Source organism: Hemibagrus wyckioides, linkage group LG03, assembly GCF_019097595.1.
Source record: "Hemibagrus wyckioides isolate EC202008001 linkage group LG03, SWU_Hwy_1.0, whole genome shotgun sequence".
Taxonomy (NCBI): domain Eukaryota; kingdom Metazoa; phylum Chordata; class Actinopteri; order Siluriformes; family Bagridae; genus Hemibagrus; species Hemibagrus wyckioides.
Genome location: NC_080712.1, coordinates 27,337,646 through 27,361,223, shown reverse-complemented (window position 1 = coordinate 27,361,223; position 23,578 = coordinate 27,337,646). Strand labels below are relative to the sequence as shown.

At 40.3% G+C, this 23,578-nt stretch overlaps 2 protein-coding genes across 2 annotated transcripts in view; both read right to left on the bottom strand.

The window, feature by feature from the left end:
• Window positions 1–433: 433 nt before the first annotated feature.
• LOC131351334 (uncharacterized) lies at window positions 434–2,182 on the bottom strand. Its single transcript, XM_058386735.1, has 4 exons — window positions 2,055–2,182; window positions 1,403–1,642; window positions 1,218–1,298; window positions 434–840 (listed from the first exon to the last, which is right to left on the bottom strand). Exons 2-4 carry the CDS (start codon window positions 1,625–1,627, stop codon window positions 781–783), a joined length of 366 nt encoding a protein of 121 aa, XP_058242718.1. The 5' UTR covers window positions 1,628–1,642; window positions 2,055–2,182; the 3' UTR covers window positions 434–780.
• Window positions 2,183–11,912: 9,730 nt separating this feature from the next.
• Window positions 11,913–23,578, bottom strand: part of lrrc1 (leucine rich repeat containing 1) — a 40,236-nt gene continuing 28,570 nt past the window's right edge. Inside the window, exons 8-14 of the mRNA XM_058385976.1 lie at window positions 23,141–23,285; window positions 22,005–22,123; window positions 21,609–21,692; window positions 17,206–17,321; window positions 15,775–15,944; window positions 14,233–14,375; window positions 11,913–13,396 (exon numbers count right to left, since the gene is read on the bottom strand). Coding sequence (XP_058241959.1) covers window positions 13,238–13,396; window positions 14,233–14,375; window positions 15,775–15,944; window positions 17,206–17,321; window positions 21,609–21,692; window positions 22,005–22,123; window positions 23,141–23,285 — 936 coding nt within the window. The 3' untranslated portion in view covers window positions 11,913–13,237. The remainder of the gene's footprint in view (window positions 13,397–14,232; window positions 14,376–15,774; window positions 15,945–17,205; window positions 17,322–21,608; window positions 21,693–22,004; window positions 22,124–23,140; window positions 23,286–23,578) is intronic.

Below are 23,578 nucleotides of genomic sequence, written 5' to 3'. Positions count from 1 at the left end.
ACTGAAAGCAAACAGCAAGATCAGATCACAAGCTGCTGGACAACTGACTGTTTATAGTGACCTCTATGCTCCTCTTGAACTTGAACATAAATGCAGAAATTAATAATAGTAAACCTAACCAGTGAACCCTACATAAATATTAATCAGAATGTTAACTTATGAATCGTTTTAAGGCTTATGGGCCCATTGGAAATAATTCATTCACGCCAAACCCCACTTTTTCACTGAAATTGAAATGCATGGGAAACTTAATTTTCAAATAAATTGGCATAGAGCTCTCCCTTTAGCACAAACAAGATGCCTTAAAATTCTTGCATACATTAAATATAACTCGAAGGCTACAAGAATAATTGTACAGAAAGCAGCCAAGCTTGATAAACTCCAGGCACTGCAGTATTTCTTCTATGTAAAAAAAAAAAAAAAAGACATGCTGCTTTATAGACCAAGTGTTTAGGATTTGAAGTCATTAGCTGTTGACACCCACAAAACAAGATGGACAAGCTGCTGTATTTTATATGTAAATGAGATCTGAGGGTCATGTAACACCTTAAAAATAAGAATTTTACCCTAAGTAGAAATTACACCCATCGTGTCATCAACAGCGAAATGAAGACAGTCAGCAGAGGGACACCTCCATACAGGGTTAAATCTTCACAGGCTTGAGAGAAATTGGTGTGACTGGGTCTCTCGGCGTGTTTGATTTTTTTTTAAGGTGGATAAAAAGCACCGCTTAGGTCCGTATAGATGTGGTTATCAGGATTATTGATTTCATCGAGGTCACTAAGTCCCGTCCACGTCTTCATCTGAGGTAGAGGGATGGGTCAGGATAATTCGAGGTATCTGAAGAAGTAAGGGAAAAGGTGGTCTCACTAAAAACTTGTTATGACATCAAGCACAAGCATTAAACGTTCTGAATTAGAGTCATGTTGGTGTCACGGCCATTTCACTTTCAAATCAGCTGCACACTGGTGAATGGAAATGAATGAATGACTCAACATCACATCATTAAGCTTTTATTCCTGCTACACGGCATGACCATGACCTTATTTTGCAATATTTCTGCGTAGCACTTTTTAAGCACAGACAAAAAAAAAAATAAGGACATCTGAAAGCCTTTGTGTGGTTGTGTGGGCTGTGGGATGAAGGAAGTACACACGTAGGCCTGAGGCAGGGATTTCATAAAATACATGAAGATGCAAATGTGCAGATTTCCTTACCGTCATGGTGTGCTGCCCAAGCCGCAGACTGCTGTTTTTAAACCAGTCTTTTCCTGGTGTTGTCTCTTGTGCCAGGTCACTCTAATAATAAAATAAGAGGAGAATTTTTTTTTTCCATTTTAGATTGTTTAATCATAGTAGCATTTAAAGTTCAGTATTCAGCCATTTGATACATTTGCACACACCAAGCCTTTGCCATTACAGACCACAGCCTCAATCCTGTTGGCTGTAAAGCTGCAGTTTAGTTCAGTCCCCTTGTGACCAATCAGCTGTCCTGTTTCTGAGTCTTCAGACTCCTGGATCACTCGACTCTCTGTGGGTTCAGGTCTCTGCCGCAGCACTTTCATCTTAATACAGCTGCCTGCCTGCCTCAGGGTGCTGACTGCCTCGTGGTGGCTGACCCCCTGCATGTCCTGCCCATTGACCTGTAGGCATGAAGACAAAATTAGAACGGAGATTGGCGAGTGAAAAACTCTGCCAGTTGACCCTGAGGACATTCAGCAGAAGCGAGAAATGAATCAGCAGGAGAAATTGGGAGAAAATTTTCAAAGCTCTGTGGAGGATATTATGGAGCACAGGACTGACATGGTCTGACATCCAAACACCTCACACATATAAATGATGAGCAGGCTCAGTTGAACCTTATTTAGATAATCAAATTACTTGTTGCTGATACAAGTCTCCAAGGCTTTTATTAAATTAGTGTCTATGTGATGAGGACCCCCAATGGCCAGCAGAGAAATAAAATGAAAGTGTTTCAATCAATATATATATATATATATATATATATATATATATATATATATATATATATTATTTTCTATAAAATGACATCACCTCCAAGACTCTGTCTCCAATGTGAACCCCGGCCTTCTCGGCTGGCCCTCCTTTGCTCACTCTGGAAATGAAGATCCCCTTGGATAGAGAAGACAGATTAGAGAAATCAGGTTTAAATCACTACTTAAATGTCTGAGATCATATTATTTGTTGTATTGTTCCTGTAAATTTTACTAGGGGGCCAATTAGGGGGCCTAAACAGGATCTGTCCCAAAGTATGTCTCAAGGTATGTATCAGGGTCTGTCTCAATATACATATTAGGCTCTGTCTCAAAGTATGTCTCAGGGTCTGTCCCAAAGTATGTATCAGGGTCTGTATCAGGGTCTGTCTCAATGTATGTTTCAGGGTCTGTCTCAATGTATGTTTCAGGGTCTGTCTCAATGTATGTCTCAAAGTATGTATCAGGCTCTATTTCAAGGTGAGTCTCAGGATCTGTGTCTAAATATTTCTCAGGTTACTGTCTATGCATGTTAGTTCTGCATGTTCTCCCTGTGTCCATTTTTTTGGGTTTCCTCTGGGTTCTCTTGACCTTCTAAAATCATGGCAATAAATCATGGTGAACTGGCTATGCCTAATTTCCCCCTAAATATGAATGCATGGTGTCCTTGGCTTCCTGCTTCACAGAAAAATGATCCCAGGATAGGCTATAACTCAATTATTCCAGTAAATGCACCACCTTGGAACATTTGCATATGTTGTGTGAAGTTTGTGTATGTGTGTGTGTGTGCGTGTGTGTGGGTGTGTGTAATCAATGCCAAGCTAGTGCTCTGATAATATTATAAAAGGAGGCAAGCAGAAAGGGAGATAAAACACCTCATCATTCTCTATGTAGGGCAGGGAGCCCCTGCCTCCAGCAATGCTGATCCCCAAACCATCTCTCTGGCCACTTACTTTGATCAGGAGCTGAGAAAGAGAGAGAGAGAGAGAGAGAGAGAGAGAGAGAGAGAGAGAGCTATAAGTAACTGCACAGCACCCCAGCCTTGACAGAAATGACAAATGACATGCATTTCGATGTTTACAGCAAACAACACATGTGTGATTTTGATAAATGATGCAACATCTTCTTCATGTGCCTTACTCTTAAGGGCACTCGGGACATGCATGACTTGTGTGGATATGGCTGCTCTGACACAGCTGACTGCCTGATCCTCTTTGAATCAGGGTGGCACTTGTGCTCCAGGATTGTGTCCCCTTGAGGACGAGCTGCCAAATACTGTTCAGGGCAAATCTGCAGCTTCTTCTTTCCACAGGGTTGCTTTAGTCTTTGCATAGGTCTGCCAACCTCTGAGAAATAAGGTGTACTGTCCTGGAGAGAGAGAGAGAGAGAGAGAGAGAGAGAGAATAATTACTTTGCCATAATTCAATAATTAATAGACCTTGCATGTACCAGGTCAGAGAATTAATATGTTCAAGCAAGTAATGTCAGGAAAAAAAGTTGTCAGGTTTGTTCTGGAAACATGGTTAAGAGATTTCAATTGCCCTTGAGCTGAAATTACTGTACAGGTCATGGATTGGATTGCACCAATCCAATCAAGCATGTGAGGTATGTGCTGGACAAACATGTCAGATCGATGGAGCCCCCACCTCACAACTAAAAGGAACCTAAAGGAGCTGCTAACAGAGTGCCAGATACTACATCACACCTTCAGAGGTCTTGAGAAGTCCATGCCAAGATTAATCAGAGCTGTGTTGGACCTATACACGTTCAGGCAGTGTTTTAGATGATGAGTGTATAGTGCTGCCTGTTGTGCAGCATTCCCTGAATGGGATCCAGATCCTCTGCAACCCTGGCCAGGATAAAGCTAATTAAATCTAATTGGCTAATGAACAATGAATGAATGAATGAATGAATGAATGAATGAATGAATGAATGAATGAAAGCAGAAGGGTAAAATATATTATATATATTTTGTATTTTGTGAATACAAAACATAACTCTGACTCTTGATCAATTTTTAAAAGGTCATTTCCCCAGGTCCATGGTGCAATACATTACACTACAGTGTAGCAGTAGACAGGACTACACACACCGCAGACACACTACAAACATTGCAAAATATACAAGAACTAGACAGGATAATTTGCCAGAACAACAGCCCAATGTTATAAAGAAGAACCAGTGCAAACATTAGTCTGTAAACTATTGACTATGTCCTTACTTGCAAACACACTAATACGTTGAAAATAACTTTACTTTTATTCCTGTGCCAATTCCTTCTTCATTTATTTGTGTTCACAGCTGTGCATGCACTCACACCTGTCAATGAGATGATCCTTGAGTGTGACAACCCATTGGGCCATCTGCTCAGAGCAATGACATCCTACAAATCTGAGCTAACAAGGACGGTGGCGTTTCACCGCTGACGTTGAAAGTTTTTCTAAATTGAAATATTAGAGCTTCCAGCTTCAGCTAACCAACCAAGCTAGCAAACCTTTGAGTCGTTCCGTGTGAAGGAATAAAATCATTCTGGCAGCACCTCCCTTCTCATGATTAATTGCATGTGCCCTTAAATATGGTCTATAATGCTAGTAACTAGTATCCCAGTACTAATATCCTATAATCATAGTAAATGATAGAATAGATACACAATATATCCAAGAGGTTTGTGGACACCTGATCTGTACAGGGGACGTAATCTGAAATGGGATGATCAGGTGTCCAAATACTTTTGGTCATGCTGTGTATATCGAACATCTGAACATAAATCTGACATTTGGAATATATAAAATAAAAAGAAATGTTTAAAAAGATGGAAGATGGCAGCTTGTATACATAGTACACATTAAAAAAAAAATTTTTTTTAATATATTCTCAAACAAAAATTTTTTAAAAAAGATGGGACAGGGGCAACAAAAAAAAATGGAAAAGAAATCCACCTAGTGGAATATCTCACAAATTATTAGGTTTATTATTTGGCAGCAGGTCAGTGACATGATGGGATATAAAAGGAACATCGCAGAGAGTCTCATGAGTAAAGATTTCACTCTGAAAAATTGAATGGGCAAATAGAATTAATTTAAGAACAACATTTCCCAACCTAAAGAATTTGGGGATTTCACCATCTGATAAAATCATTAATCATGGTGCATTATATCAGGTGAAAATTCTGAAAAACAATATTAAATGGATGTGATTTGCAGACGTTCAGGTGACTCTGTACTAAAAACAGACACAATTCTGTAGTAGCGATCACTACATGGGCTCAGGAACACTTCTGAAAAACAAATTTAAAAAAAAATAGACATGCTGCTGGTTTTTCTGGGCTCGAGCTCATTTAAGATGCACAAAATGGAAAACTGTCCCGTGGTCTGACCAATCCAAATTGGACACAGTGTCCTCCAGGCTAAAGAAGAGAGGGACCATCCGGCTTGTTATCAGCTCACAGTTCAAAAGCCATGGTCTGGAGGTGCATTAGTGTACACAGCATGGGTAACCTGCACATCTGTGAAGGCATGATATTTACAGGTTTTGCTACAGACGCTGCCGTCCAGATGACTTTTTTCCCGAAATGCCCTTGTTTATTTCAGCAAGACAATGCCAAACCACATTCTGCTCATATTACGACGGCACGTTTCTAGCAAAAGGGTCCGTGTGCTGGAACGATCCGCCTGCAGTCCAGACCAGTCACACATTATAAATATTTGGCACATTATAAAAGAGTAAAAAAGTAAGTTTTGAGCAAAAACATTTTGATTTTTTAACTAGAGCATTTGGTCTCCCCAGGTCTCAAACACTTACAGAGCGTTGTTAAAAGACGAGGTGATGCAACTCAGTGGTAAACTTTCCCTTTTCCTGAGATTTTTTTTAATTCATCAAATTCAAAACAATAACATTTCTCAGTTTCAACATTTGATATCTTTGTTGTCTTTGCACTAATTTCAGTCAAATGTGAAGTTTAAAAATATTTACCAAGCATCACATTCTGTGTTTATTCACAGTTTACGCAGCATTCCAATTTTTTTTTTTTTATTTCATTATTTTATTTTATTTATTTCTTCGTGGGGTTTTGTGAGTTAGCAATTGTTGCAGCCAGAAAAAATGTTTTGCAATTTTTTGTGTTGTTATTTTTTTTTTTTGCAGAAAACTAATTGAATCCACAAAAGTGAAGAGACATGTGATGACGTTTGGTAATAGCTGTGCTAACGTTTCACACGTGAATCGAAGACAGCTTGGGATGAAGGAGCGCTGTGATGACACCACATCACGTGACATCCCACATCTGGTAACATTTATTTCCATAAAGATAATCTCCTAGTGAGAAATATCAAAGAACTTCAAGTCTTTATTCAAGTCTCCTTTATACAGTATCTCTTCACTCTCACTAAGACACAAAAGCTCTTTATTTGCAGCAGGTTTTAGAAGTGCAGAATTATTATAGTATTAAGACTCTATCAAGCTTATGAGAAGCTGCAACCTCAGTATTGTGCTGCTGTATCTCTTCAGCTTCTCTCTCTGGGCTCGAGCTGTTAAGCGGGAAGAGACTGAGGGTGCCATGTAGCTTCTCCTTCCCCAAAATCCAGCGGAGGCCAGGAAGAGCCCAGACATGACTGTCATTACTCCCAGAACGCTTAGCGGCTCGGCATGCCTACAGGTGACAGAAGAGCACACAGGAGGGACGAATTACTAATGCTGATTTTGAAGAGTGTTTAAGCACTACACTGACAGATGGCAAATTGACACGTCTATCACACCCGACAGACGTGTGTATGGATACGCGCTAGAGCAATAAGAAAAAAAAATGATGGATGAGTTGAAGTGAAGCAGACTAGACGATGTCTTTTTTTTGGTCTGTTTTGTCAATCTGTGAAAATAATTCGATTATAATTAATTATTTGTCACAGTGTGTCCTCAAAGGGATTTGAGCAAAAGATTAAAAAAAAGTTTGTTGGTTTAGAGCTGGGATTATGCACTGTTTTGTTTTTGCATTTTAATACCTGTGTGATTAATCCTCATTTATATCTCTTACACTCACCTTCACACAATTCCCCTTCATGGGAATAAATACACTACCAGTCAAAAGTTTGGACACATCATCTAATTCCATGGTCTTTCCTGATGTTTATTTCTTTCTACATTGTAAAACAATGCTGAAGGCGGCCAAAATACACAATAATGTCCTTTGAACAGTTGATAATGAGATACACTATATTGCCAAAAGTATTCGCTCACCTGCCTTGACTCGCATATGAACTTAAGTGACATCCCATTCCTAATCCATAGGGTTCAATATGACATCGGTCCACCCTTTGCAGCTATAACAGCTTCAACTCTTCTGGGAAGGCTGTCCACAAGGTTTAGGAGTGTGTTTAAGGGAATTTTTGACCATTCTTCCAGAAGCGCATTTGTGAGGTCACACACTGATGTTGGACGAGAAGGCCTGGCTCTCAGTCTCCGCTCTAATTCATCCCAAAGGTGTTCTATCGGGTTGAGGTCAGGACTCTGTGCAGGCCAGTCAAGTTCATCCACACCAGACTCTGTCATCCATGTCTTTATGGACCTTGCTTTGTGTGCTGGTGCACAGTCATGTTGGAAGAGGAAGGGGCCAGCTCCAAACTGTTCCCACAAAGTTGGGAGCATGGAATTGTCCAAAATGTCTTGGTTTGCTGAAGCATTCAGAGTTCCTTTCACTGGAACTAAGGGGCCAAGCCCAGCTCCTGAAAAACAACCCCACACCATAATCCCCCCTCTACCAAACATTACACTTGGCACAATGCAGACAGACAAGTACCGTTCTCCTGGCAACCGCCAAACCCAGACTCGTCCATCAGATTGCCAGATGGAGAAGCGTGATTCGTCACTCCAGAGAACGCGTCTCCACTGCTCTAGAGTCCAGTGGCGGCGTGCTTTACACCACTGCATCCGACGCTTTGCATTGCACTTGGTGATGTATGGCTTGGATGCAGCTGCTCGGCCATGGAAACCCATTCCATGAAGCTCTCTGCACACTGTTCTTGAGCTAATCTGAAGGCCACATGAAGTTTGGAGGTCTGTAGCGATTGACTCTGCAGAAAGTTGGCGACCTCTTTGCACTATGCGCCTCAGCATCCGCTGACCCCGCTCCATCAGTTTACGTGGCCTACCACTTTGTGGCTGAGTTGCTGTTGTTCCCAAACACTTCCACGTTCTTATAATACAGCTGACAGTTGACTGTGGAATATTTAGGAGCGAGGAAATTTCACGACTGGATTTGTTGCACAGGTGGCATCCTATCACAGTTCCACGCTGGAATTCACTGAGCTCCTGAGAGCGACCCATTCTTTCACAAATGTTTGTAAAAACAGTCTGCATGCCTAGGTGCTTGATTTTATACACCTGTGGCCATGGAAGTGATTGGAACACCTGATTCTGATTATTTGGATGGGTGAGCAAATACTTTTGGCAATATAGTGTATGTCTGCTACTGATGCTCTGTAAAGCCTTCATAATGGCTCTAATCTGAGGTGCTGTTAATTGGTGATTTCTGAGGCTGGTAACTCTAAATGAACTTCTCCTCTGCAGCAGAGGTAAGTTTCGGTCTTGCTTTACTGGGATGGTCTTCATGTGAGCCAGTTTCATCATGGTGCTTGATGGGTTTTGCAAATGCACTTGACAATACTGTTCTTGCAAGAACTATTCCAGATCACCTGACCTTCGTGTCTTAAAATAACAACTGACTGTTTTTTGTTGTCATTACATATGGATTACTTAAGTCCATGTGTGTTATTTCATAGTTTTGAAATTGTTCTAGAATGTAGAAAATAAATCCCTAAACAAAAAACATTGAATTAAAAGGTGTGTCCAAACTTTTGACTGGTAGTGTATGTCCAGAAATGTTCAATTCAATGATATTGTTTTTTATATGGCGCTTTTAGACTATGGACATTGTCTCAAAGCAGCTTTACAGAAATATATGCATTCAGGATAATGTATGACAAGCCAGACGTCTCTGAGAAAGAAACTTTGAGAGACTCAAAAGGAACTCATCATCATCTGTGTGACACCAGATAATAAATCATTTCCCATCTATAACTGTACTATATGGTCAAAAAGTGCAGCTGTGTAGCCAGGAAATCCATTCTAGTTATAACATAAGGTCAGTCTTGTTGAAGCTATGAAATGTTCACTGATGGAGAGCAAAATTGTTCATGACAATTGCAGTCCAAAGCAATCTTCATGGTTTGTAAGTGGTACCATCCACAGCAATCACATTTATCCCCATAGCTGTTTGTGGACTCATCCTCAGCAGCAGTGAGCACGGTTTCCAAGTTATGAGAAGTTCAGGATGGATCTGGCAAGTCCAGAAAGCAGAAGAGGTTAGGATCTCTGCTCTCTCACTGGAGTAGCATGTTGAAATTGTCATAGTAGTTATGGTTAGAGTGAAGAAACTCAAATGTCCTGCACAGAGCCTTGAGCTCCCAAACCGCAGTGAACAACTTTTGGGATGAACTACATGACACCAGAGCCTCGTGTGGCTGAATGAACAAATCCTCACATCCACACTCCAAAATCTAGTGGAAGGACTTCCCAGACGAGTGGAGGGTGTTATAACAGAAAAAGAGGGGACTAGATCTGGAACCGGATGTTCAACAAGCAAAGGTGTCCAAAATGTTTTATTGGTCCTTCCACCAATAAAATCCACCAGTAAATACTTTTACTTCCTAAAGTTTTTGGAATGGTCCTCACTGTCCTTTGACTTTATCATCATTCAAAATATTGAGGTAGATATTAAACCATGCACTAGCAATGAAATCATTCTACAGGAAGAGCGAGTTCTCCAGACTGTGATATCTGCCGAAGAGGACCTTACTGACCACCACCGAGTGTCTGTCTTTACCCTGATGTCACAATTACAATTTTTTTTTTTTTTTAGGTTTATTCATAACCGTAGATTTTGTAGATTTTTATGGTTCTAAACGGCTTGCTGCAGATTGTCGTGTTGTGAAACTTATGATATGATCGCTTGATATCTTTTTCTTTTTTTTTTGATGATTTTTTGATGTTTTGGTCGTCGAGCCTCATCAAAATCTCTGCTGCTGGGATGACAGTACATTAAAACATGCTGTCATCTTTAAAAAACAAACAAACAAACAAACAAATAAATAAATAAATAAATAGTTAAATGATAGTATGCAAGTAAATAAATAAGCAAGCAATTACAAAATTCACATACGTAAATAAATCTTGATTCAGTCTTAAAAGAGCATATGCTATTCTTTCATCAAAAAATAAAAGTCTTATCAACTGAAATATTTAAAATCATAATAATTAATGAAAACATTGCTTCTGCTTGCCTGGATGATTTAAAGGCACTGAGAATTTTCTCGCTCTCTCACACACACACACACACACACACACACACACACACGGCAAGGTGATCACTGGACAAACTAACAAGATCAAGTGAGTACACCCCTCACATTTTTGTAAATATTTTATTATATCTTTATATCTTCACAGGTTCCCACTGGAGTCCTCTTCCACTCCTCCATGATGAATCACAGAGCTGGTGGATGTTAGAGACCTTGCGCTCCCCCACTTTAGGGTTTAGGTCTAGAGACATGCTTGGCCAGTCCATCACCTTTACCGTCAGCTTCTTTAGCAAGGCAGTGGTCATCTTGGAGGTGTGTTTGGGGTCGTTATCATGTTGGAATACTGTCCTGCGGCCCAGTCTCCGAAGGGAGGGGATCATTGCTCTGCTTCAGTATGTCACAGTACATGTTGGCATTCATGGTTCCTTCAATGAACTGTAGCTCCCCAGTGCCGGCAGCACTCATGCAGGCCCAGACCATGACACTCCCACCACCATGCTTGACTGTAGGCAAGACACACTTGTCTTTGTACTCCTCACCTGGTTGCCGCCATACACGCTTCACACCATCTGAACCAAATAAAGTTTATCTTGGTCTCAAAGGACCACAGGACATGGTTCCAGTAATCCATGTCCTTACTCTGCTTGTCTTCAGCAAACTGTATGCGGGCTTTCTTGTGCATCATCTTTAGTAGAGGCTTCCCTCTGAGACGACAGCCATACAGACTAATTTGATGCAGTGTGCGGCGTATGGTCTGAGCACTGACAGGCTGACCCCCCACCCCTTCAACCTCTGCAGCAATGCTGGCATCACTCATACATCTATTTCCCAAAGACAACCTCCGGATATGACGCTGAGCACGTGCACTCAACTTCTTTGGTCAACTTCAGGCCTGTTCTGAGTGGAACCTGTCCTGTAAAACCGCTGTATGGTCTTGGCCACCGTGCTGCAGCTCAGTTTCAGGGTCTTGGCAATCTTCTTATAGCCTAGGCCATCTTTATGTAGAGCAACAATTCTTTTTTTCAGATCCTCAGAGAGTTCTTTGCCATGAGGTGCCATGTTGAACTTTCAGTGACCAGTATGAGAGAGTGTGAGAGCGATAACACCAAATTTAACACACCTGCTCCCCATTCACACCTGAGACCTTGTAACACTAACGAGTCACATGACACCGGGGAGGGTAAATGGCTAATTGGGCCCAATTTGGACATTTCCACTTAGGGGTGTACTCACTTTTGTTGCCAACGGTTTAGACATTAATGGCTGTGTGTTGAGTTATTTTGAGGGGACAGCAAGTTTACACTGTTATACAGGCTGTACACTCACTACTTTACATTGGAGCACAGTGTCATTTCTTCAGTGTTGTCACATGAAAAGATATAATAAAATATTTACAAAAATGTGAGGGGTGTACTCACTTTTGTGAGATACTGTACAGTATATATTGAAATGCAAACATCTGATATTTGTGATATAAAGAAAGAAAACGAATCACATATTAGGGAAAATGAACAAAGGGAACAGAACCTAGTGTAAAAACAGCCGACAATGGGCACTGATTTGCTCAAATCACTTTATTGTATCAGTGGTTAGAAGTCATAGTAATAAAAGACCTAGAAATCTATTTCAGATCATTTTTTCTGTGCAGCTTTATCACCGGCATAAAATAGAATAATTACAGATTAAAGATTTAAAAAATAATCAATCAGCATTTCAACACCTTGGTCTGTTTGCAAGAGAGAAAATATATAATGCAAGAAGTCTGTAGTGTACCATAGATTTGATAAAAGCAATAAGAGTATAATTTAAAAGTGTTGCAAAAGTGCATTTTGTGTGTGTGTGTGTGTGTGTGTGTGTGTGTGTTGAAAGGAAACCAAACCCAATTCTAAAAACGAGGATAACCGAAAAGGATCATTGTACCAAATTTCCACACAGAGTAACGTCCAAAAAAAAAAAAAAAAGTGGTGCTGATGCTGACGCAATGTTCTGGTTCCAGTTAAAAGACATAGGAAAATGTTCTGTGTAGCCCTTATTCATATTCACAATCCAAAAAACACGTTGCTGCTGATTTCCAAACACGCCCACCTGGAGAAGTAAATACGAAGCAGTCCGCACCCCTCCTATACACTACTGTATGCATAAGACATTAAAACATGTTGTTCAATTGCTTTGTAAAACCACAAAATTTGCAGGAATAAAAAAAATTGATTAAGAAATATGCTATACATCTCTCTCTTCTTTTTTTTTTCTTTCATCCCCTCCAGGCTTTACACCAGCTGAGCTGCCACGAGTACAAAAAAAAAAAAGAATCGATATTCACAAAGATCTATACAACAATACAACAATTTTTTCTTTAAAAAACCAGTAGGTCTCCCCCCCCCAAAAAAAAGGAAAAAAAAAAAAAAGCTGGGTTCAACGTGTCCCGAATAACATGGGAGGAAAAAAAAGGAAAGAAAGAAATCAAAAGAAACATCCACCCAGTGTTTAAAAAAATCTAAATAAAAAAATAGAATGTAAATATATATATATGTGTATAGTCAATATAGTTGGAGCGTCTGTCAGCATTTAATGTAGTATAAGACTTAACGTAGTGCATCTACTTATTTGAGTGTTTGAGAAAGATTTGTGCATTCTTGCATGGATTATTGCTCTGAACATTGTAATAATAAAAAAAAAAATAATAATAATAATAAAAATAAAAAAAGGCACCTATCATGGTGGTCTTTCCCTGATTCAGGATCTGAGGAGATTAAGGAGAGAAGAGGACAAACCCAGCACAGAGAAAAGGAGAGTCACATTCAAGGGAGGGGGAAAAAAAATGCATGGGGTGAGGTGCAGCACTGTGGGAAGACATGACGTGGGGAACTGGGCCATCTCAGAGGTAAAGAAGTGGTCAGACGGATGTAGTCAGTCGGTCCACAGTGTTATTGACCTCGTTTTTGTTGGAGTCCAGGCCTTTGGCGGCGTTCAGGTCGTTCCGGAGATTCTCCACCACCTTCTTCATGGTCTTCAGCTCTCCGGGATGTGGCGTGGCGCGTCGCAGCAGCGTTCCCTAAAACGCCGGGAAAGGAAGAGCATCACTGGCTATAATTATCCATCACATTCAATCCACCAAAACAGCTTGGGCTGATACTCTGGGATTGATGCACCGTTCATTCCTGGCATCATTTCTACGGGGTGTACATAATTGCTGGTCAGTTCTGGGTCACTAGGTTATTATTCTTACAGGGTCATGTGAGTGACGCAGCAACAGCTGGAACAGCGTGCTCTGCTTTAATATATAATATACCTCAATGATAAAATGACCAATGTGTGTAGATGTTAGAGGATTTAATAACAGAGACAGTATCTCTGAGCACATTTTGCATTTATAACCTATAGAATGATTATAAATGCAGTGACACAGAGTCAACTTTAATACACACAGCTGTACAGCTGCATATTCATGCATTAATCAGTCATAAAATCATTCAGTTCCACATATTCCTTCAGATACCTGAGACAGCAGCACATTTTGTATTAAGCATTAACTGTAAATAATTTCTTTACTTTCACTGCGGTGTTTACCTCCACACTTAGTCGCTTTGCTGTTTATGTACTTATTCCAATTTGCCGGAAAACTTTCACAACCCTGACTCAGCATGACTACAGAGTCATCTCGGCTTTTCACTGAAGCCACAAATCCACAGGGGTGAGAATGTGACTAATTCCAACTCTGACATAAGCTTTTGCACATTTGCGTTTTTATTAAACATGCAGTTAAAAAAAGGAAAAAAAAAAAAATCCACTCATGCATGAAAATCAGCCTTACAAATGAAATGGGAGTAGTGGAGACAGATAGAGAAGCTCCATCACGTGAGACAGAGCAGCAGATGATTTTTCTCTCACCTTTTCGTCATCGTCATCGTCGTCATCGTCGTCGAGGAATCGGATGGTGCTCATTCTGTTCATGGCTCTGGTGTCCCACGTGTCATCAGCCACGTCATTCACGAGACTCTCCAGAGCGCCGCAGCGTGCCAGGTTATCAGAGCCTACACACACACACACACACACACACACACACACACACACTTACTTTCCAACATCATGCCTCTCCTAACCATTTTCCAAAATGATTCTCTTCACATTACACCACCTTTAGTGCAGTGAAGACCTAAGGATGAGTTTACCTGATATCCAGCACATGAAAACGCATGAAAATTAGGCTTAGATTATACTTTAGGCTCATTAAATCCTGACTTATTTAGAGGCTTTATGTGCACTCTCTCTCTCTCTCACACACACACTCTCTCTCTCTCTCTCTCTCTCTCTCACACTCACACACACACACACTCTCTCTCTCTCTCCCTCTCTCTCTCTCTCTCTCTCTCTCTCTCTCTCTCTCTCTCTCTCTCTCTCTCTCTCTCTCACACACACACACACACACACTCTGTCTCTCTCTCTCCTTCTTGCCATCTCTGTCTTTCTTTTCCTCTCTCTTGCGCTCACTTTCACAATCTCTCTCTCTCTTGCTCCATCTCTCACACTTGCTCCCTCTGTCTCCATTTCTCTCTCTCCCCTCCTTCTTGCCACCTCTCTCTCTCCCTCTCTCAATCTCTGCTTTTATTATCCTCCATCTAGCTCTCACTTTCGCACTCTCACTCTCCATCTTTCTCTCTCTCCCTCTCCCGCCATCTCCCACTCTCTTGCTGTCTCTCTCTCCGTCACCCTTTTCTCTCTTTCCCTCCCCCCCTCAGTGGCCTAGCCTCCATGGGTTTTCCACCCTCATCAGCCCATGTCACGACAAATGACCGTAATCCCTCCGCCTAAACTAGAAAACACGGCTGCGACCCGGGAGAGGTTAAGAGGTGACTGACTTTCTTCTCGTCTTTATCAGCACTGCATTTATGTTCCTAGACTCCCTGCTAAAAAAAATTAATTAAATAATAAGTTTTAAAAAAAAAAAAGACATGTGAAATGAATTCTGGAGCCTCTTCAATACACAGCGGTGGATGTGATGCCAGCATGGCTAGTGCTTAACAGCGAGGAGTGTGGTTAGGCAGAGATAAGCTTCTTTAAGCCGTGCAATCCGGCGTGTGCAGAGAAAACAGCTCAGGCGCTGAGAGAGAAAGTGCCAGACGAGATCAGAGATTTTAGGCTGTGTCTGCTTATCAAGCAACACGCAATAGGAAAGTATTTTTCTTTAAATGAGATGATGTGCTAGATAAAATCCTTCAAAGATGCAGCAGTTTATTAGATTAACAACTACAAACAGGGCTGAAAATACACTTATGCTTTATCATGATTGCATCAGGTACTGACCATGTAAACACTTCGACGACTAAACCCGCAGATAACACAAGTCATCAATATAAACAACACAATTTGGAGCATAGCATTTTCTCTGATTTCTTATTTATGTGAACAGCACCAGTGTAACGCATTAAGCACCTTTTTCACTCTCGCAAGGCTGCTGAGGCAGGAGCACACAGATGAGCACTTTCTCCCCCGTGTCAGGATCCACGTCCGTCTGGAACGTGAGCAAAGGCTGAGACTGGTTCTCCGACAACCACAGAGCCTTGAGCCTCAGCGTGGTAAGAGACATGGGCAGATATGTCAGCCTGCAGAGAACACAGGAGACGACAGATCTCTGAGCAAAGACTTTCTCAAACACAGGAAATCACACCTAAAGTCCAGTGCCAATGTTTGCATAGCCTGAGGACAAAATGAGGATTTAAGGAAAAGGTTCAGTGGGTTGTTTTTTCTTTATGAGTATGAGAAAAGCATGAACGAATATTAATAAGAAGAAGCAAAGAAACAAATCTAGTCCTTTCTAGTTAGTAAATTGTACATATATCCTTAAACCAAGCAAGGAAGACATGGAAGAAAAACTTCCAAAATCTAATCAGCTCACAATTCTATATAAACGTACTGCCTCCACCACCTAGTGGATTCCCTCCTTCATTCCCTCAGTTGTAAAGTTTTGGCTCCCTTGTACCCCACCTAGCACACTTTCCTTACAAACATTTTCCATATCATAGACTAAAAAACTTATTTTGACAAGATGTTAGATTATAAAGTTAAGTTTCCTCCTACAGAACTCAAACCAGCCCACATTCATGCAACGGTTACAGTCTCAGACATCAGACTTTTCCTGTCCAAAGCTCTTGAACTATATTTGCATAACTGCTGCCACCTGATCGACTGATTAGATAACTGCATGAAGGTGTTATATAAAAAGTAGATACACGTCATTGCGGCCCATTGTTTTTCTTTTACCAAGAAGATATCAGAAAAATCCTATAAAAACAGCTGGGGTTTATTTGAGGTTAACCAGTCACTTTCACTAATATAAGCTTATACTGATTAGTATTTAACGTGAGTTTGATTGATTTTGAACACATTTGCGGTTATAAAAGGGTGCGCAAACTTATGCAACCTGGTTATTGTACTTGTTTTTTTCTTTTAATGATTCTTAGTGTTTTTTTTTTACTTTATAAGTCACAATTTCACAATAACGTAAGAAAAGCTTCTGAGACGATTTAGGTTCATCACAAAAACCTGCATTTTACAGGGATGTGTAGACTTTATATCCACTGTAGAATTGCCAAATATATTAGTATGCAAGTGTGGAAAGTTTTTTTTTTTAAAAAAAACGTGACTGTGAATGTCATCTCAGATCACAAGAAAAAGTTGCAGTGGAATAAAACTAACACTCGGCGTAATAAATAGCTTAGGTCAATCATTCATTCATTCATAAAATATGTCAAACTCAATTTTCATACCACTTACTGCTCTGCGTCTTTCCCACTAGAACATGAGGAAGTGTTCAGAAGTGTTTGGGGATGTTGGGGTGAATTATTTTAGGATTTACAGCCTAACCTGTTTCCAGACACATCAAAAACATGCAGTTCTGTAGCCTGTGAAAGTTCGGCGGGGATGTGCGTCAGCCGGTTGTCTCTCACACACAGCACATTCAGACTGCTGCAGCCTCCTATCTGTGAAAAGAAAGGAATAAAAACAACAGATAGACACAAACATGTCAGAAGTAACAACCGCAGAGGGAAAAGCGCTATAACAGGAGCTGGGGAATTGAGCGGAAAACAGCTCTTTTATCCTAAGCTGGTTATATGGGTGAAATCTGTCAGGACCACAGGGTTCCTCTTTAAAGGCTGTTCAGTTTCTTGAGAATTCCAGGTTATTATTACTAAAGCCCTGGAGAAAGAAGATTTTGGTTTTTTTTTTTAATACGTGAATCTATAACTGGATTAGACAGTTTGACACAAAGTTGCATGAAAAACAGCACCGCTGTGCTCATGCCAGTCTTGGTGTGGGATCTATAAGCTGCTGATGGGGCTGATGGAGGCCTAATTTTAGAAGCAATTAGTGCTGATCTATAGCATGGCACTAATAGACAGCCAGGCCGTGAGAAAACTCCACCTTCCAGTGTCTAAGCCTACCATTATCTCATATACACAGAGAATATACAGTACACACACACACACACACACACCTGTAACCCTTAAGCTGAAGAAGCTTATGTGTACGACTCATCAGAACGATCCAAATCTCATCCACATCAAATCTAAAAGTAGGTCAGGGGCATTAGAGGATTTAAACGAAACACAGCATTGATATGGTCTGTAAAAATGATCATTTCTAAGTGACTGGATACTGACTGAATACGTGGTGTGTAACAGTGTGATGGAAACGTGCCAGCGCATGGTGTGTGGCGACACTGCGTGAGGTCAGACAAACAGCCGAGCGCTGAACACACTCACTACACAATCTGAATCAGTGTGACATTGGGCTATTGTTTCAAGTCTGAGAAAGGGCTTTCAGACGGCACATTAACCACAGCCTCACACACAGAGAGAGAGAGAGAGAGAGAGAGAGAGAGAGAGAGCGCTGGGGATGACCTACACGGCCTCAATAAATGTCATGATGTGCCAGTTTCATCGTTATACAAAACATGATTGCACCACAATGTATAAATGTTATACATCACACAAACTAGTATGAAAGGACCAATGCAAGAGTCTAGAATGTCTTCGTTTGCTGCAGCTTTAAGATTTCCCTTCACTGCTTCTAAGTGGCCCAAACCTGTCCCTGTGAAGACAGTCTGCCAAAGCTGAAGTGGAAGAACTCAAGTGGCCTGAAGAGACTTAGTGGTCAAGTCCTCCTGGGAAGCTCGCATTTACGAGTTTAGAAGTAATTATGAAATAAGATGTGTTCAAGCAAGATGGATATGTACCTCCTCTTAATTAATTACAAAAAAAATAAATAAATAAATACAGCAATATGTTTTTAACTTAAATAATGTACATCACATGTTCTTCAAATATCATTAATCTTCAAATAATGTGCATCGTGTATTTTGCTTTGAGTTATTTACTTGAATGTGTCGTATTAATGTACAATCGCATGGTGTGGTATTTTGTGCAGACAGTTAGCTTGTTCTATTGTAAATAAAAAAGCCTGAGTGTCAAACCACTTCTCTCCAGTAGTTAGCCGATCTGCTTGTATTTCAATAACTTGCTGCATAAACCAAAAATTAACTTTCTGATCATGTCAGGAAATATATTTCTGACATGACTTGAATGCACCAAGAGCCCTGACCTCAAACCCACTGACCTCAGTAATGCTCTGGGGGGTGAATGCAGGAATCCCCACAGCCATGCTAAAAAAACCCAAAAAAAAACAATCTACTGGACAGCCTTCTCAGACTGGTGGAGGATGTTAGAGCAGAAACTGGGGGACCAGCTCCTAATCCAACCAAGTGGTATGGGATGCTCTAGATACCAAACAAACCTAGATAACCAAACTTCTTTTCTGTTTCTACTGATATTCCTAAGCTTTCCACCAATATAACGTTACGTCCAAGTTAAAATTCAGGAAATAGAATAACTTTGATGATGTGGGTTCTGATTTGTATCACTGTAACAGATTTTGTTTAATGAATAAATAAATCACAGTCCCGTGACGGACCTCACTTTGAGAACTGACCTATAGAACTGATAGAAAGTACAGGAATACATTCAAAACTGGCAAGGGAATACAACCGCAACCTCATGACGTGATATAAGAAATGACGTATAAAAACAGGTTAACACAGTACAGGACCAGTGGACAACACGGCCAGTAAGAACCCCAGCTTTGCGTGAGCTCACCATGAGCTCTCGGTCTGACCGAGCACACAAACTTACATACAGCCTGACAATGTGCACTGAGGTCATGTGATAGAAACCACAGCACTCGCAGCTCCCTAAAAGCAGCCAAGTTGACGTGTGGTGTGAACTTCATGTCACATCGGCAGCCTAATGGAGCGTTAATTGCAGGGCGTTCATGCTTTCAATCAGTCAGAATCGAATAGCGGGAATCGGGTTTGATGGTAAGCGCTGGACGACGAATTAAAGCTCCAATTAAATACAGAATATAGAATATGGATGTAAATCATAAGTGTTCAATTATTCATTTAAAACCCAGACAACGGCTTTGTGCTTTTTTCAATTATAAAGTTATTAAGTGAATGTTGTTCCCCCACCAGCCTCTCTTTCTATAACCTTGCTTTTACCCTGAACAACAGCATCGATAAGAGCACTTCTGCCTCCATCGAGTGTGCCTTGGACGCCTGAAATTCCCTTTAATTATACTCCAAACAGGAAGGAAGCTATTGAGGGAAAAATCTCTGGGTGTGTCTCAATCAGTTTTCTTGCTCCCTAGGTAGTGAATCAGTTTATCATGTAGGCGAGTTTGGGCTCTGGGTTAAGAACCCTGAATGATTATTTTTTTCTGTCCTGGTATTTCAAACAAGCTGTATGGAAAATCGAATAAAGTTAAAAAAACAAAAGATATGGTCTTTATAGAAAATATGATGTCATTTCCAGTAAGGGAACATAGTGAGAATGGATGCTCCCTGGTTCATGTAGTGCATTATGGGATTTTTTTTAGGTAGTGAACATTCTAGCACACTAATAGGATTTCACGAGTGACAGAGGAACAGCCCTTAAAATTGGCCGACTCCCCGCGTAGCGCCCTGACTACTGAACTACGCAGCAGATTGAGACGCACCCCATGAAAATGTTTTTCTTTAATATCTTCTTTCCTGTTTGACTTTGCTATGAACTCGACCCTACGTTCAGTTCAAATGCTAAACACAGTGATACTTATACCAATATAAACCATACAATCATTTAACCTCTGCTCAGTAAGACAGACATAAAAGGAGGAAGTATGGACCAGTCAATATATACAGCAGGTCCTGGGAGATCAAGATGTTGATCATTTTCTGTGAAACTGGGTTCCCCTGAGAAAAAAAAATCTCTTGTCTGACACAATGGATCGTTTATCCGATCTCTTAAGAGAACAGGAATCAGAAAGACACAGAGAGAGAAAATGAATGGAAAATTGGCTCGTCCTTTTTTTGAGCAGCCCCAATTAAGGGCTTCGCACTTCCAGTGGCGAGATGCTTATAGCAAACACAATAAGGTTATTGACAGCGCCATTACAATTGCTTACGCTTGCGTTGCTTAGCTTTAGATAAGTTGTGCTTGTTGCACTGGCAAAGGGTGGTTGGGGGGGGGTGGAGTATGTGGTCAGTCAGGTGTAAGACTAAATTTTAGGTATCATTTACACCAAAATATATTTCGGACCAAAACATGATTTCTTTGCTTATACTACAATTTAAAATTTCTTAATTACTAGATTGGATAGAGCAGCAAACTGTAGTATTAAATTTAGTCAAGCACAGTGGTAATGCATTCGTTTGAAAAACGCCAGAGTCGTAGGTTCGAGTCTCAGCTCAGATGTGAGCTTGGAGTTTGATTTTATTGACGGCTTTGAACATCAACACTGAAATCATGTGAAATATACCGAAACAAACTGATACTTTTCTGATCTGACTAGATTTTTGTGTGTTGTATCTCTAAGCTGCTGTAACAAGAATTTCAACAATATCAACAATATCAATAAAATCTATCAATAAAATCTATCAATAAAATCTATCAATCCATCCATCCATCCATCCATCCATCCATCCATCCATCCATCCATCATGTTACTCTGTTCAATCCCATGGAACTGATTTGAACGTAAATTCATCCACATTTAAAGGGCACCATTAAACACTGCTTATTTTCTGGATTGGAAAACTACCCTCAAGCCTAGCATTCGGACTGAGTCTGCTGAGCGGTGTGTGAGCATCACACACACGAACACACACATTGAGCAGACATGGTATCTGAATGGTAGTGTGTGAGATGCTGAAAGGGTGACGCAGTACATACCTCTCTGGGTAAAGACACCAGGCGATTCCTGTCACAGTTGAAGTTTGAGAGTTGCTTAAGCTTTCCAATACTTCTTGGCAAACTCTGAGGAAAGCATATACAAAGTCAAATTTCTACAGCCCTGAATCTTTTATGTTGTCACTATTAGCAAGCTTCTTGAGCTGTTAATAAGAAAAAGGTACTTCATGGCTAGGAAATGAAAAGACGGCACTCGTTTAAGTATTGAGGTCAACGCTGAGGTCAGAGATAATCTAACAGACGTCTTAAGCACCATCAAGGCCCATTAAAATCCACTTCAAGGTCTGTACGCATTTTATAACTCTATGAAGAACACTGAATGAGCTGGCATTTCTTATACACTGCTAACTTCGTGAGGTGGAGACGTATGTAGCTCACCAGCAGCTGGTTCTCAGTCAGCACCAGTTCTGTCAGACTTTCGCAGTCGCCGATGCTCTCGGGCAGCTGCATCAGGCGGTTCTGATCCGCTTTCAGAATGGAAAGGCGTTTTAATTTTCCTGTGGGGCAGACGGTGGGATTAAAGCTGAAAATGAAAAGTCCCAGGAGAGCTGGCCAACACGAGCCAGATATTTTAGGAGCAAGTACAGAGACGGAAAAAAAATATAAATGTAGGTCAGTAGGTTAAACCAAGTCTAGCTAGTGCGACTGAACCAAAGCGATCTTTTTAAGGTTATTATTTGTTATGCTGTTTGAGACAATCCCTATAAGATCAACAATATCTCAGAAAAAAAATCTTATCACAATATCCAGATAGTATCCTACTATCTCACAGCTCTAACTGCCACTTAAGGTTTTTTTTACGTAAACTACATCCTGTCCTATTATTGTTGGCTTTTAGATGGTCATCATAGCAACAGTCACGACTTCTGACTTTTCGCTTTAAAAATTTCTTACGCTGCAACTACTTTAGATGTCTTTGAGTCCAGACTCTATAACGTGACGTGGCCAAATTCTGAACAATCACAACTTTCAAGCTAAGAATTCATCCATAAAGTGTGATGTTTGTTTGTGACAGAAAAATCAAAGTTAAAAAAAAAATAATAATAATTAAAAAAGTAATTAAAAAAATAATAAAATATTTTTATCAGTATAAACCAGGTTTACATAAAACAAAATGTTCCTTTGATAAATCATTTTTTAAAACTAATATAAAAATATTAGAATAATAATAAAAAATAAATGATTAACATATTCTAATATTAGAATATGTTAACCATTTTAATCGGAGATCGCCATCAGAAAATAAATGTGTTGATTTCTTTAAAGTAGGTGTTAGAAAATCTCTTATTTGCTTTGTTTCCGTAAAAAATCTTTACATTGTACATAAATGAAACATACCGTGCACTAAAAAAAAAAAAAAAAGGTTTGATTGTAGCTGCCTAAATTAAACCAGACATCCAATGTTACGTTTGTTGCTAAGCAGAAATTCATAAAATCATAATTCTGATCATTTTAATGCATGTGGGAATAGATTGTAATTAAAGAGTGAGTGAGAAGGATGCAGGATGACGGACCTATCCCCTCTGGCAGAGCTTCGATGAGGTTCTGGGACACCAGCAGGTCGGTGAGCAAGAGCAGGCAAGCCAGTTCCTCTGGGAGGCGCTCTAACTTGTTCTCAGACACATCCAGGCAGAGCAGGTTCTTCATGCTGCCTAGATCCTGAGAGGAACCAGGAACACATACACACTGAGTCCAGGTTGAGAACTTCCAAGTACTCTAACGTGCGAGTTCTTCTTAGCTATAAATTTGTTGCTATTGAGCTACTGTTGCATCCTAAGCAACTACATCCTCTTGCCTGTTACATAATGATTCCTGTACAAACAAGAGGAATTTTCCGGCAAGGTGATTAATGATGTGTACAAGCAATTAATTAATCTATACACTCCCTCCAAGATTTTGCCATAGCATATATACACACAAGTTCTGGAACAATACTCGCTGGATTTGAGCCG